General features: G+C 35.6%; 2 protein-coding genes across 4 annotated transcripts; one reads left to right on the forward strand and one right to left on the reverse strand.

Annotated features, from left to right (window-relative positions):
* The first annotated feature begins 1,369 nt into the window (after positions 1-1,369).
* LOC131426930 (peptidylprolyl isomerase domain and WD repeat-containing protein 1) lies at positions 1,370-4,088 on the forward strand. Of its 2 annotated transcripts, XM_058589714.1 has the most exons (10): positions 1,388-1,458; positions 1,531-1,625; positions 1,710-2,097; positions 2,158-2,390; positions 2,451-2,664; positions 2,722-2,914; positions 3,000-3,109; positions 3,171-3,289; positions 3,460-3,800; positions 3,871-4,088. In XM_058589714.1, exons 3-10 carry the CDS (start codon positions 1,775-1,777, stop codon positions 4,012-4,014), a joined length of 1,677 nt encoding a protein of 558 aa, XP_058445697.1. In that variant the 5' UTR covers positions 1,388-1,458; positions 1,531-1,625; positions 1,710-1,774; the 3' UTR covers positions 4,015-4,088. The 2 variants fall into 2 exon arrangements, with proteins under 2 accessions (XP_058445696.1, XP_058445697.1); XM_058589713.1 differs by having other exon boundaries at positions 1,370-1,625.
* LOC131426931 (uncharacterized) lies at positions 4,008-11,414 on the reverse strand. Of its 2 annotated transcripts, none has more exons than XM_058589716.1 (4): positions 11,013-11,412; positions 4,384-4,456; positions 4,229-4,324; positions 4,008-4,161 (listed from the first exon to the last, which is right to left on the reverse strand). In XM_058589716.1, the coding sequence occupies exons 1-4, from the start codon at positions 11,073-11,075 to the stop codon at positions 4,073-4,075; spliced, it is 321 nt and encodes a 106-aa protein (XP_058445699.1). In that variant the 5' UTR covers positions 11,076-11,412; the 3' UTR covers positions 4,008-4,072. The 2 variants fall into 2 exon arrangements, with proteins under 2 accessions (XP_058445699.1, XP_058445698.1); XM_058589715.1 differs by having other exon boundaries at positions 4,020-4,161; positions 4,217-4,324; positions 11,013-11,414.
* Between the last annotated feature and the right edge of the window lie 1,333 nt (positions 11,415-12,747).

Raw genomic sequence — 12,747 nt, forward strand, 5'->3', positions numbered from 1 at the left:
CATGGCCACCAGACGGCTACCAAAATTGATTCAGTGACGGTTGTCAAATCCAATTTGACAAAACAAAGTTGCCTGTATCTAAGTTAGCCGAGCGTTTTCATCTTCTCACTTTCACTGAAAATGTCAAAGATTTCAATGTGGAAAAATCCTGGTGGATACGGTTGTATCGTTTGAGTTGTATATCTGGCAGCGGTGAGGCAGTCGGTCACCAGAATGTCTGCTAGCCATATTTTTCCAGCTGGCAGCGTTTAGTCAGCCATCTGGCAGTCATGCGTATGCGGGTACTTGCGATACGATTCCCACTTATAAAAAAACGTTCAACGGTGGTCCTTCATTGGTCCAATACGTTGGATCATTGGTCCAATGAAAGTCCAATCAATCGCTCAACGGGAGGCCAACACGGGACCTTTGTTTGCCGATTTTGAAACAGACCGTTGAACCGAATGCCATTTTTTTCGTTCAACAAAATCGGCAGACAGAGGTCAATTGTTGTGTTGAGCCATTTTTAACATGAGGAGTTGGAGCCCCGTTGGACTAGTTTAACTGCAGAATTTCTAAAGTTTTTTCCACTTATTTGATAAAACTAACAATACATACCTGCACAATACTTCTACTTCACGTAGAATAACAACAAATTTTCTTTCTATGTAAAGGTAACACTTAATTTTCACACTATTTTTGCAAGAGAAAAAACAACAACAAACCGTTCCAGCAAATTGAACGAATATTTCGTGCAATATGTCGTCCAACAAGCGCTCTAAAACCAACAAAATTGAACGGCCTGCTGAGAAGGTTTTGATATTTAGGCTTCTCTTCGCCAAGCTTGTGTTCAAGTTTTGTATGCAAGCAGATTTTTTTATAGCGTTAAGTTTCTCTACCATTATGCGATCGGTTGAAGCGATAAACTTTTTCTCATTATTAATCGAGTTCATCTTATTAAATACCAATTAGGAATTAATCTGAAGCACTCAAAATTGACCTTGGGATAGTTGCAAATTTCTCAGGCGAAAACAGCATAACATGGAATTTCATCCAAACTCGCATGACATAAGCTTCAAAGTTTTTATTGAACTTTTTGTCTTGCGCGGTTCTCATTTTTTTTTTTTCATATTAAGAGTTATTTCATAACTGCTAAGGATTCAGCGACTGCAAATAATTTTCACAGCTTTCCGTGACTTTTGTTAACAATTACAGATACTTGACCAAATTTTCCGATCTTCGAAATTGACTTAGTCTTTAAACCTAAAAAATTGAGCCCTATGATTACAACATTTAGAAAGCGCAGATTTTTCAAAATCATCCAGCAAAAGTATACTGAAAGTTTGACCTGGCATCGCTGTCCTAGTGTCAACAGTCGATTGACGTTTATGCTGCGTGCTGAAGAATCTTACTCGATTTATGTTGTTTGTCCTGAACGGAATTTGTTTGTATCGATTAGTAAATCATTTTATACAACAGGTACTGACTTTTAGTGGATAGTCTGTTGATTAGAGTGCCTATACTGCTAATTATAATGGGTGATTCTGATAGTGCCGAGCGAAAAAGACATGCTAATGATGAATCGGATGACGAAGAATGGATAGGTCCACTGCCGTCAGCAGCAGCTCCACCGAAAAAGCGGAAAAGTATGTTTATTTGTGGTTTTGTAGTTACAGAGTTCATTATTATTTGGTTTCTGTGAATAATTTACTAATTTTCATTTGTTTCAGTTCTAGAATATGAGAAATTGTATATAAGTAACTTGCCTTCGACGGAATGTTACGAGAAGTCATTTATGCATCGCGATACTATTACACATTTGGTAGTTACGAAAACGGATTTTTTAATAACTGTCAGTGTAGATGGTCATGTAAAATTCTGGAAAAAAATGGAAGAAGGTATTGAGTTTGTGAAGCACTTTCGAAGCCACCTGGCTCCGATAAACGCATTGGCAGTTAACTCGACTGGATCGTATCTTTGCACGGCTTCCGTTGACAAGAACGTAAAAGTGTTTGATGTGATCAATTTCGATATGATCAATATGTTGAAACTTGACTACGTCCCATACAGAGCCGAATGGATTCATAACACTGGAGATGCTATTGCTTATCTGGCTGTGTAGGTATACTAGTTCATAGGCAAATTAGAATAAATTCTGACGTTTTATGTTCACAACAGCGCTGATCAAGACTCTTGTAAAATCTTCGTCTACGACGGAAAAGGTAACAATACTCCACTCCATCTGTTGGAAAAAATGCACAGTAAACCGGTGGTTCTTATGAAGTACAATCCAGTGTATGAGTTAACTATTTCCATCGATAAAAGTGGAATCCTGGAGTACTGGTTGGGAGCACGAAGCGATTTTAAGTTCCCTTCGAAGCTCGTGAACTTTGAGTCTAAGCTGGATACAAGTGAGATTTAAATGTTTCTCTGAAATTATAGACTAATTACTCCTAACTATTTTGATTTAGGTTTGTACGAGTTTGCCAAAAATAAGACGATCGTCACTTCGCTGGTTTTCTCGCAGGATGGAAAAAAGTTTGCAACAATTTCGACAGATAGGAAAGTGCGAGTGTTTGGAATGTTGACAGGAAAACTACTCCGGGTATACGACGAGAGTCTGGCACGGTACAGTGAAAGTCAGCAGCTTTCACAGGCACTGTCAAATATGGAATTTGGCCGAAGGTTGAGAATATTTTTAACATTGAAAGCAATGATTGTTTGAAAATTTATTTTTTTTAGGATGGCAAACGAACGAGATCTGGAAAAATCTGACTCGTTCAGTTTGATTAACATAGCTTTTGACTATAGTGGGCATTTCATTTTGTATCCAACAATGCTCGGGATAAAGTTGGTCAATATTGAAACGAACAAATGCGTCAAAATTATCGGAAAAAATGATAATTTGCGACCGTTGCATCTAGCTCTTTTTCAGGTACGAGTTTTTGATATTTTAGAACTTCAATTTTTTAGTTTTTTTTAAAGAATCAATGTTTAAAAGTTATTTGTGCTTGCTTCAGGGGCGTGTCAAGAATTCCAAAGCTGCTATAACACTAGAACAGGAAGCGTCGGATAATCCTGCCTTGCAAGCAGTGGTAAATGATCCCACTCTTTTCTGCACGGCGTACAAGTAAGTCCAAATAGCATCATTTATGTGAACAGTATCAAATTATGCTATTTTTTTTCCATAGAAAGCAACGGTTCTACCTGTACAGTCGAAGATTACCATCCGATTTGCAGGATGCTGATCGTGATGTGTTTAATGAGAAACCATCAAAAGAAGATATTATTTCCGTTACTGAAGGACAAGGTAAGTCAAGCAAACGTTTTTTGAAAGAAAAGCAAAAGCTAACGTTTTACATACATTTTTATGCAAACATAAACTTTAGGAGAAGGTACTTCGTGCTCGATTCTATTCAAATTATTAAAGTTTTATACAGTAATTTGTTTCAAAACTAACACGTTTTACCTTATCCGCAGGGCCACAAAAAATATATGACCACGCCGTCATTCACACAACGATGGGTGATATCCATTTACGATTATTTGGCAAAGATTGTCCGAAAACAGTGGAAAATTTTTGTGTACACAGCAAGAACGGTTACTACAATGGACACATTTTTCATCGTGTCATCAAAGGTTTCATGATCCAAACTGGTGATCCTACCGGTTCTGGAACAGGAGGGCAGTCGATATGGGGCGGCGAGTTCAAGGATGAGTTCTGTTCTACGCTAAAGCATGACCGGCCGTACACGATGAGTATGGCAAATGCCGGGCCGAACACCAACGGAAGTCAGTTTTTCATAACCGTTCTGCCTACCGTAGGTTTTCTACAATGCAACACACTCTCCATTGAAGGAGTATTATTTATATTATATATATTTTTTTCAGCCCTGGTTAGACAACAAGCACACAGTGTTCGGCCGTGTGCACAAAGGAATGGAGGTAGTTCAAAATATTTGTAATAGTAAAACGAATCCCAAAACCGATAAACCGTACGATGAGATTCGGATAATTTCTATCAATCTTACCTAAACAGGAAATTTTGCTTAATAGATGTATGTTTGTATTATTTAAATCTGTTAATAAATTACTACACTTGACTGTAAGACGGAGGCTTTTGGTAGGATTCTGATGACTTAATTACTTCCTCATACTTAGGGGGTGGCGGTTGAACTTCATCTGTAAAATATGAATTAAACAATAGAAGATATACTGAAGATTGCTCAATTTTTACGATTATTATTACAACTTGGGGACGGTTGTTCCAAGTTAGATGCATTTGCAGATGTTTCAAGTTGTGATCGAGAGCCGTACACTGTGAATATGTAGTACTGTTGATTATCTGAAACGATACAATTTGAATTAATTTCGGAAACTGTAAAGTTGTGTGTTCGAATTTACTGCTTGGGATCTGATTTGGATCCATTTGCTCCTGCCTATTAATTTCTTGCATGCCAAAGTAGTATATTCGTCGCTGAAATTATAGAAGAGTAAATTTCTTTGTGTTTGTTATAATGTGCAAAGTAGAAAAGTGTGATAGTGATATCAAATGAGTAATATGATTAACTACTGTGTATACTCTTTATGTGACTAAAATAAAATTGACGAAAACGTATCTTCCAGATTTGATCTGGCAAAACCTCTGTCATTGAGATTCTTTAGAGGCTATACCTCAACAGAATGAAGCAGAGCGTCGTCTATGTACATTGTTCTCAGTCAGTGAGGCTCAGCGACCATCTGAGCGACTTTGCTTATCTTTAATCGATTTCAAACAAGATACTTGGTAATGACCTAGGTGTCAGAATAAAAAATGGTAAATAGATTATCTTGGTTCACGTTTAGTTTTTGACATATTCTTCACACCTAGCCTATTTAAGGTTCCCGCACGGAATTTTGGTTATCTTGGCAATCATGAGCACCAGACGGCTACCAGGACTATTCGCCTGTGATTCTTCTCACTAGATATGTTCGGAGAGGGCAGCGCATTATATGATTTGTAGGTTAATGAATTTTAAATAATGGCCAAAAGTTCTCATCGCAGACGTCCCAGTGTGGCTATGAGGACAGTTGTTCAATAGTATCGCTAGTGCCTTTTGCATTTGTAGCTAAATGAGAGGGTCGAATTGGTTTGTTATAGACCATATGACATTGTGAAAATGGAAATGTAATGGGTTTGCTGACGTATTGCAGTAATGCTTTTGGCGCCGCTTTAATTTTGGTCTCGAATGTGATTGATTTAGTTGTTGCTTTCCTTTGAACTTGCTTCAAGTTTACCCACACACTTAAAACCTACTCTTGAGCTCGGTCAAATGAAATGCCGAATTAGATCGGTAAAACACGAAATTTTATTGATGGTTCAGTAATCCACATGCTCTTTTCTGAAATTCGTTAATGTAATCTGTTGATATCTCTGTGAAGCGCGTTTTTTTTGCCGAAGTTTAGCATAATAATAACGCTGAACTTGCCATAAAACAACAATATATGCCGAAATCAGCTAATCTGTTTGCCGAGATTTCGAACAGTGTGTTAGTTTTACTGAAATTCGGCGAGACACTTGTCATCTAATGTCTCTTTTCGATTTTGCAAAGCACCACGTTGCCAATGCTCGTGGGACTGGAAAATATATTAACTAGATAGAGGAAAAAGATTTTTATATTTCGTGAAAAGTGGAATAAAAAACTATTTACTATTCCTATATACTTATGAATATCTGTTATTTATAAGTACAGGCATTATGGAGAACTAGAAACAATTGTCTTCAGCCGTGATGTTTTCTTCTGGGGTTTGCTTTTCTTTTTTGTATGTTGGATTAAAATGAACATGACCAAAACATTTCCTTTCCCGCTTTTGTGATACTCATTTCATTCAAAAATAAAGAAAAAAAAATTCTACGTTCGATTACTGACGACTCGGCAATTCTCAGTAATTAAGGACTATTCACACATTTCAGTTCAGTGGAAGTGCTCTCAGTGCGCCGTCAGTGTTCTTTTTTTGTCGGAACCCTTCCGTCCCGTTTCCGTGCTGTTTCTGTTCCGGCACAGCAAATGCAGTGCCATACCGACTTCAGCTAAAATAAAAAAATATCGGTGACGACGAATTTGAGTTTGCCGGACGGGCGCTATACTGACGGCGAGCTGCACTGAAACGGCACGGTGCCGGATAGGTGTAAATGCGTGCATAGAAAACGAAAGAAATAATATCAGTATCCGTGCACGGTGTCGTGCCGGCACTGAACCGAACCGGATATGTGTGAATAGTCCTTTATAGATTTTGCCGAGACGGGCACTCGAGCACATGAAATTGTCAAATTCGAAAAAATATTTGATACCAAAAGCATTAGAATTGCATGAAACGTCGAGATTTAGTGTCATCTCGAAAAAAAATTTGCGTGCCAAGAAGTCGATTTTTAAATTATTTTTTTTTGAGATGACACTAATACCGTTTTCGTTTATTGATCAGAGCATCCCGAGAGCTGGCCCAGAGTCGCTCAAACAACATATGAGATGTTTGTTTTAGTAACCTGGGGTCGCTCTAGATCGGACTCCAATCGCGTAGTTTCGCTCTGAAAATTTTTTCGGGTCGCACACGACATCCATGCGAGTTTGTTTTTTTTTCTGTTTTTTTGAGTTGTTGTTTAGGACACGTACCATGTGTTCGTTTTACTCGGAGTCAGAGTCGCCCGCGTGTAGGTTCAAAAACGAAAACGGTATAAATCTCGAAGTTTCATGCAGCTTTAAGACTTTTGGCAGCAAAAAAAAGTTTCGATTTCGGAAATTTCATTTTTCCCCCCTATGGTCCATGTATTCATAGCATCCCTTACCCATGTCCGATTTAGCTTAAATTTTGCATGAGGACTTTTTTCGAGGTGCTTAAACTTTTGAGCACTAGCGCTCTACGAAATTAGAAGGGATCCCAAAATATTGGCCCTTCTTATATACATTAGAGCGAAAAAAAACAACGTGTTTTGTCGGTTACGTCACTTATACCATTATATCTCCGGAACCAAAAGTCACAGCCATTTGATATTCGAATTTGATCAATGGCTTAATAGTACCTTTCAAACGAGTCTAAGCTTGTTAAAATCGGTTCAGCCATCTCCGAGAAACTTGCGCGGTAGTTAGTGAACATATAAAACTACTTTGGAACTACTAGTCCCCGGTTTCCGCTTCCGAGAGCACCGATAATAGTGAAGAAAACTCCGAAAACGAAACTTACTTCGAATTCTCAGCAACGGTTCCGAAATTATAGGGCGATGAGTGTCAAAACATTCAAATCATTATTCAAAATGACGATGCAAAACCGGCACATGTCGATACGTACTAGTACTAAAGAAGAAGAAAACACCTCCGGCTTTAATCCGTTCGCAGCGTGATTGGTTCAATTTCTTAAAGCGTGCATGGTTGCCACATTTAAATCTATATTTTTCAGGTGAAAAAAAAGTAAATTGTGTAAATTTGTAAATCTTTTATTAAATTGGTACCTACTTGTTAGTGTTATAACAAAATATGCTTTTCTATAAAAGTACATTCGACAAAGTTCCTCGAGCTGAGCAATGTATGTGTCTATGAGTGTGTATGTGTGTTTTTATGGATCCCATAGGTTGCTATTGAATTTCATCATGCTTTCATAGGGTAAAGTGTGTTCAAAATTGCACACCGTCATTTAAAGCGACTATGCAAAAAAAGGGTAAATTTCTTCTAGATTTGGTTCAAAACTGTTTCACTTTGTAGGCTATATTAGTAATTTACTAAACAGATTCCAGAAGAACCGGAAATAGTGGTCAAAAACTCTAAAACGAGACTCACTCAATTTTCTCAGAGATGATTAGGTCGATTCCCACAAACTTAGGCTCAAATAAAAGTTTCTATTCAATGTAAACTATTGTAACTTTGATCTATGAAACAGTAATACTAATCACCACTAAAAATTCTATCTGAATACAATTCGACTTTTTAGCTCCAAATTGTATGCATGTGACGGGAATGAAAATATGAACATTATTTGTATGTCCATGTTCTAAACCCTAAAATATCGATGACGCGAACGTTTTAATAAGTACAATGAATTTAGTATAAATATCGAATAGCACATAAATTTTGAATAAATATAATGAGTTTACACAATCATGAATTTTATATATATATTTAGTTTTGATCATCGGATGCCAATTTTTGGTCATAATGGAAAAACATAAAAAAATTGTAACACAAACGTATATTTTTTCTGTATCCATGTGACTGATGTGCACTACATCAAATCAAATATTCGTTACTGACAACTTGTTTGCAACTCTTGGTAAGTCGCACAAGCTCCGCATCTTACGCTTTTGAGGTTACACAGCAGTTATCATGCACGTTGCCACGTCTTCAACTTTATCTGTTAATTTGTTTCATGTAGGTTGCAGTCATTGAAGTGTAACAACGTGTGCTACTTGAGAACATCACTAAACACATCCATGTTTATTTGTTTTAATTGGTGAATATCCTGAGGATATCCGACAGGTATACGAAGAAGAGGCGCGCACGACTGAAAGAGTTAGAGTAAGTGTACCCTAAAGATTATTTGAACGACTGAGAGAAAAAAACAAAAAAGTTCTTGAAATTCCGTTTAAGTGTTTTTGAATGCCAAAATCGGAGAACAATACCCAAGTAACAATTCGAATGCCTTATGGTTTTGATTATAATTTATAAGAGTTTTGTAATTGATTTTTCAATTACTACCTGTTTTATGACAACTAGAATAAGTGCCTCTTTTGAGAAGTAATATCATAGTTTTTAAAGCTTCTTTAAAACCCTTTACCTAGACTAACAACCTGGCTGAAAATAAAACAATTTGCACTAGAATAAAACCATGCAAACCCTCTTAATATTGCTTTCAAACATTTTCTTTAAAACATTATTGTCAGTTCAATTCTTTCATAAATGTAGTCTTATGTGTGTGCGTGTTCATTGGATGACAGTTTCACTCAGAGCAATTTTGAGGGTTCTAAAGTACATTTATGACACATTTGTTGTGGCCTATTTGATTTATTGCATCTTACGTTAAGTGTAATTTGCATTAAAGGAAATTTCATGGCCGCCATTATGATGTTTTTTGCCGTAACTTTTATTGATATCAAATAAACTTCGAAATGCAAAAAAGCAGGAAATATGATGGACTTTCATGATTCATTTTCAGGACGTATGCACAAGTTTTAACGCCACGAAATAGTTTTATACAAAAATGACGATGAATCACAGAAAATAATGTTCATAAATTTTGTTTGATCCATTACACAATACAAGTAGGTTTAGAATTTTCCCTACACAAAAATCTCAGAATTGCGGAAGCAAATTATGTCTTCATGGTAATAACCAAATCATATATATACAACAGGGCTGAAAAGTCACCACTTGTGGCTGAACACCCAATTTAAATCTTAATAATTTAATTTAATTTTAACTCATATTCCAATAAATAGTTATTTAAAAAAAAAAAATGTTCATAAATTATGGAGACTTTCGCAAAAACCGCATTTATTTCAAGGCGATTAGTTATAATTCAAATTTTTATCCATACATTCACGATAAAAATAAAAGCGCATGAAATTTCTACGTTCGGAAAAAGCCTCAACTCGTAAATAAAATCTAATAAATTCTTACTGATTGCATTCAAAGCAGACATGACAAACACATAGTCAAGAAAAATATGATCAAAACGAAAGTTTATTCATAGCGGAATTCATTCCATCCGAATAAATTTAATGTTGATCGTAAAGCTTCTTGTAAATTTTCGTAAATTGATCGTAAATTTTCTTGAATTTGGAGTTTTAACGCAGGTTTATGCTGATTCTTCACTTTGCTTTATAAACCTTATGCAGAATGGTCCACTTGGCAGGAACATGTTCTTATAGAGGTTTTCAGTAGGCTTTAGTGGAGTTTAAAGTTTTAATGCAAGATTTATTATGTAGCATTGAAGACAGCTACAAGTATTTATTAATATTAAAAATGTTACTTGGGTATTGAGAACAAAAGCCTAACAAGGATTTTGCAAAGAAAAAAAAACATTTATTTTCCAAGAATCTGACAAAAAACTGAATGCAAAACCGGACAAAAAATCAACTGGTTCTTCCGAATCAAATGTTTTCATGAATTAAGAATAGATATTACAAACAAAAGTTGTTTTGTTGGACGCAGTTATAGCTTAGTAAAACCTGTTTTAATCTACCTAGTAATGTAATGATGCCTTTCTCACATAACTCATGTTTTCATAAATATTATAAAGGGATTCTGCAAAAAAACATTTCTTTGAATCTTGAATAAGAACAAAAAAAATTGTTTGGGGTATACCATAAATTATTAAATTATTATTCATAAATTCTTCAATGTATAAACAGTTTTGAGCCAAGTTTATAAGAATTTTTATTATTTTTGAATGTTCGCTTTGATTGATGGTATGAAAAATGGAAATTTTAAACACACTTCACTCTATTGTTCCGCAGCCGGTAGTCGGTTCTGTCAAAGCAGTCTATGAGTTCGTCAAAGCTTTTATTTGAGACTAAGTATATGAAAAATTACTCAGCTGTCTGTGAGAGAATAAAGAGAGCTACGTACTTATCAGCCTGTAATTTTTGAACCGGAAGTCGCATCCAGATGAAATTTGATTGGAATCGATGAGTTGGTTGAGCGGTTTCTGACAAAATCGAGTGCATTTTTCTTTCATTTATTATTCACAATTTACCCCGTTTTTCTCGAACCCTTCCAGCTAAAATTCAATAGCAGGCTGGGAGACCAAGAGACCTTCCATTTGAGTCTAAGTTTGTGGTGATAATCGGTCTAGCCCTCTCTGAGTGCACATTCTATTCTAGATATTCCAAGTCGAACGCAAACGCTCAAAATCAGTGCATGTGCACTAGATTTTGGTAGAGCTGAAATCTGAATTTTATCCCACCCTAATGTACATTCTGGGAGAAATTTTATCAAGCAGATGAATTTTTTTGTGATTATGCATATTACACAATAGTTATTTTGATGAATGTATTAATTGCTTACCAGAATAAGAAAGAATAACACTATAACCAAAATCAGCCATAGGATGTGAAAAAACCACATCATTTCATTCGAATGATTTGAAAACAATTGAATGCACTTAGAATGTCTAAAGGTCCTAGATCATTTACAAGTTAGTAAGTCTTCATAAAATTTCAACACTTCATCTGCACTGGTGGTATCGGTTTTCAAATTTTCCAGCACTGTGCCCTGTTGCGACTTGGCTTTTAAGCGTTTTATAGCGTATGATTTTTCGCGAAATTTCAAGGATTTCAGAAGAATATTTCCGGATAAACTTATTCACTCTTACTTCGTTCCGTACTGATTACTGCTATCATTTACTCTTTAGCGAAATGGCTGCACGTACTAACTTGTGATGTTTCGGCACTTATGATAAGCATGATAGACGCAGTTGACTGCGGGATGATGGTTTTATTTTCATTGTTTCGATGCCTTTATCGGAATTTACTGATTGTAGCGCTGTTTGAAGTGCATGTTGCGGTATTAGATTACGTTTCAGAACCTAACCTTCCATTTCAACCGACATTACAAGATGGTCCTAGTCAAAAAAATCCCCTAAAAGGGACACTAATGGATTCCAGAAAATTTGAATTCTGTATTATTGAATTCTCTAGAAATTACAATATTTGTCCTGGATTTTGTAAATGTGAGTATGGTTACCTATATTATTTTCATTTAACAAGTTTAATATATTACCAAGAAGTTTAAGTGACAATTTTCATATTTCATGCCATTGGTTTTTGTAATTTTTCTAATCTAGAACAATTCTTGTCTATCTTTGTTTTTGTCTATCGATTCGTTCCTTCATCAGATTTTGTACATGCTTATTGTATTTTTTTTGTTTCGATTGTAGAGGTTTTACCCTTGAGGTCATTCACTTCCTCAGATTAGCAAAACTTTTTGACCCTGTGTGCCCGCACACAGGAATTGGGAATAGAGCACAGGTGAGTCTTGTTGCATTGAAGAAAATGCACTTGTTTGATATCAAGATACATTTACTCTTTAAGCAAACCTTCAAATTCAACAATCTACATTTTAACGGCAACGTTCAATTTTTTTCAATATTTGAAACACGAGTAAAACGCTGCTGGGGCTGCCAGTTTCTTTTGTTATAATTTCCGGATTCAAATTTTAAAACTGACATAAATTATGCATCTAGAACTAGGGCACTCCTGAACTTGCCCTTATAAATTATTACCAGAATCAAATGAGCTGATATCATCAGTGCCATCATATTATGTGTTGAAGATTATGGGAAACCCAAAACCACTGTTAGAAATCCTTTTTAAACGAAATCATTCCACCATATGATATATCATACACACCAATGTAGGCATCAAATTTTACATTATTTTACACATTATTTGGGAATTTTTTATAGATATAACCTTTTGAGAGCCTCTGCTAATGTTTTGTCACAGGATGTAAGTTTAAGCGCATAATTTGACCTAAAAATTCAAAGCAATATATAACTTATTTTTGCACAGTCATTTCTAGTCGTTAGTAGGTCAAAGGTCAACGATCAAAATACAATTAAATTTTGAAAAACAAACAACAGATTTAACACACAAAGAAATTGCGTAGTGTAGTTTATCTAGTTTTGCTATCGTGAAGCAGTTGGGTAGTGCAGTTCCACAGTAAACATTTTTTGAAAATTGGATATTTCTGCGTATGATATATCATACGCTAGGACATAATGGGTTAATTTGACAGAAGA

Source organism: Malaya genurostris, chromosome 2 (genome assembly GCF_030247185.1).
Source record: "Malaya genurostris strain Urasoe2022 chromosome 2, Malgen_1.1, whole genome shotgun sequence".
Taxonomy (NCBI): Eukaryota; Metazoa; Arthropoda; class Insecta; order Diptera; family Culicidae; genus Malaya; species Malaya genurostris.

Excerpts from the sequence above, each read along its gene's own strand:
- LOC131426930 (XM_058589713.1), top strand. The coding sequence starts at position 1,514 with ATGGGTGATTCTGATAGTGCCGAGCGAAAAAGACATGCTAATGATGAA. Across the intron at positions 1,626-1,709 it reads TCCACCGAAAAAGCGGAAAA|TTCTAGAATATGAGAAATTG; the intron begins GTATGTTTATTT and ends CATTTGTTTCAG. Across the intron at positions 2,915-2,999 it reads TGCATCTAGCTCTTTTTCAG|GGGCGTGTCAAGAATTCCAA; the intron begins GTACGAGTTTTT and ends TGCTTGCTTCAG.
- LOC131426931 (XM_058589715.1), bottom strand. The coding sequence starts at position 11,075 with ATGATGTGGTTTTTTCACATCCTATGGCTGATTTTGGTTATAGTGTTA. Across the intron at positions 4,457-11,012 it reads TGTTATTCTTTCTTATTCTG|CGACGAATATACTACTTTGG; the intron begins GTAAGCAATTAA and ends CTATAATTTCAG. Across the intron at positions 4,162-4,216 it reads CCCAAGTTGTAATAATAATC|ATGAAGTTCAACCGCCACCC; the intron begins GTAAAAATTGAG and ends CATATTTTACAG.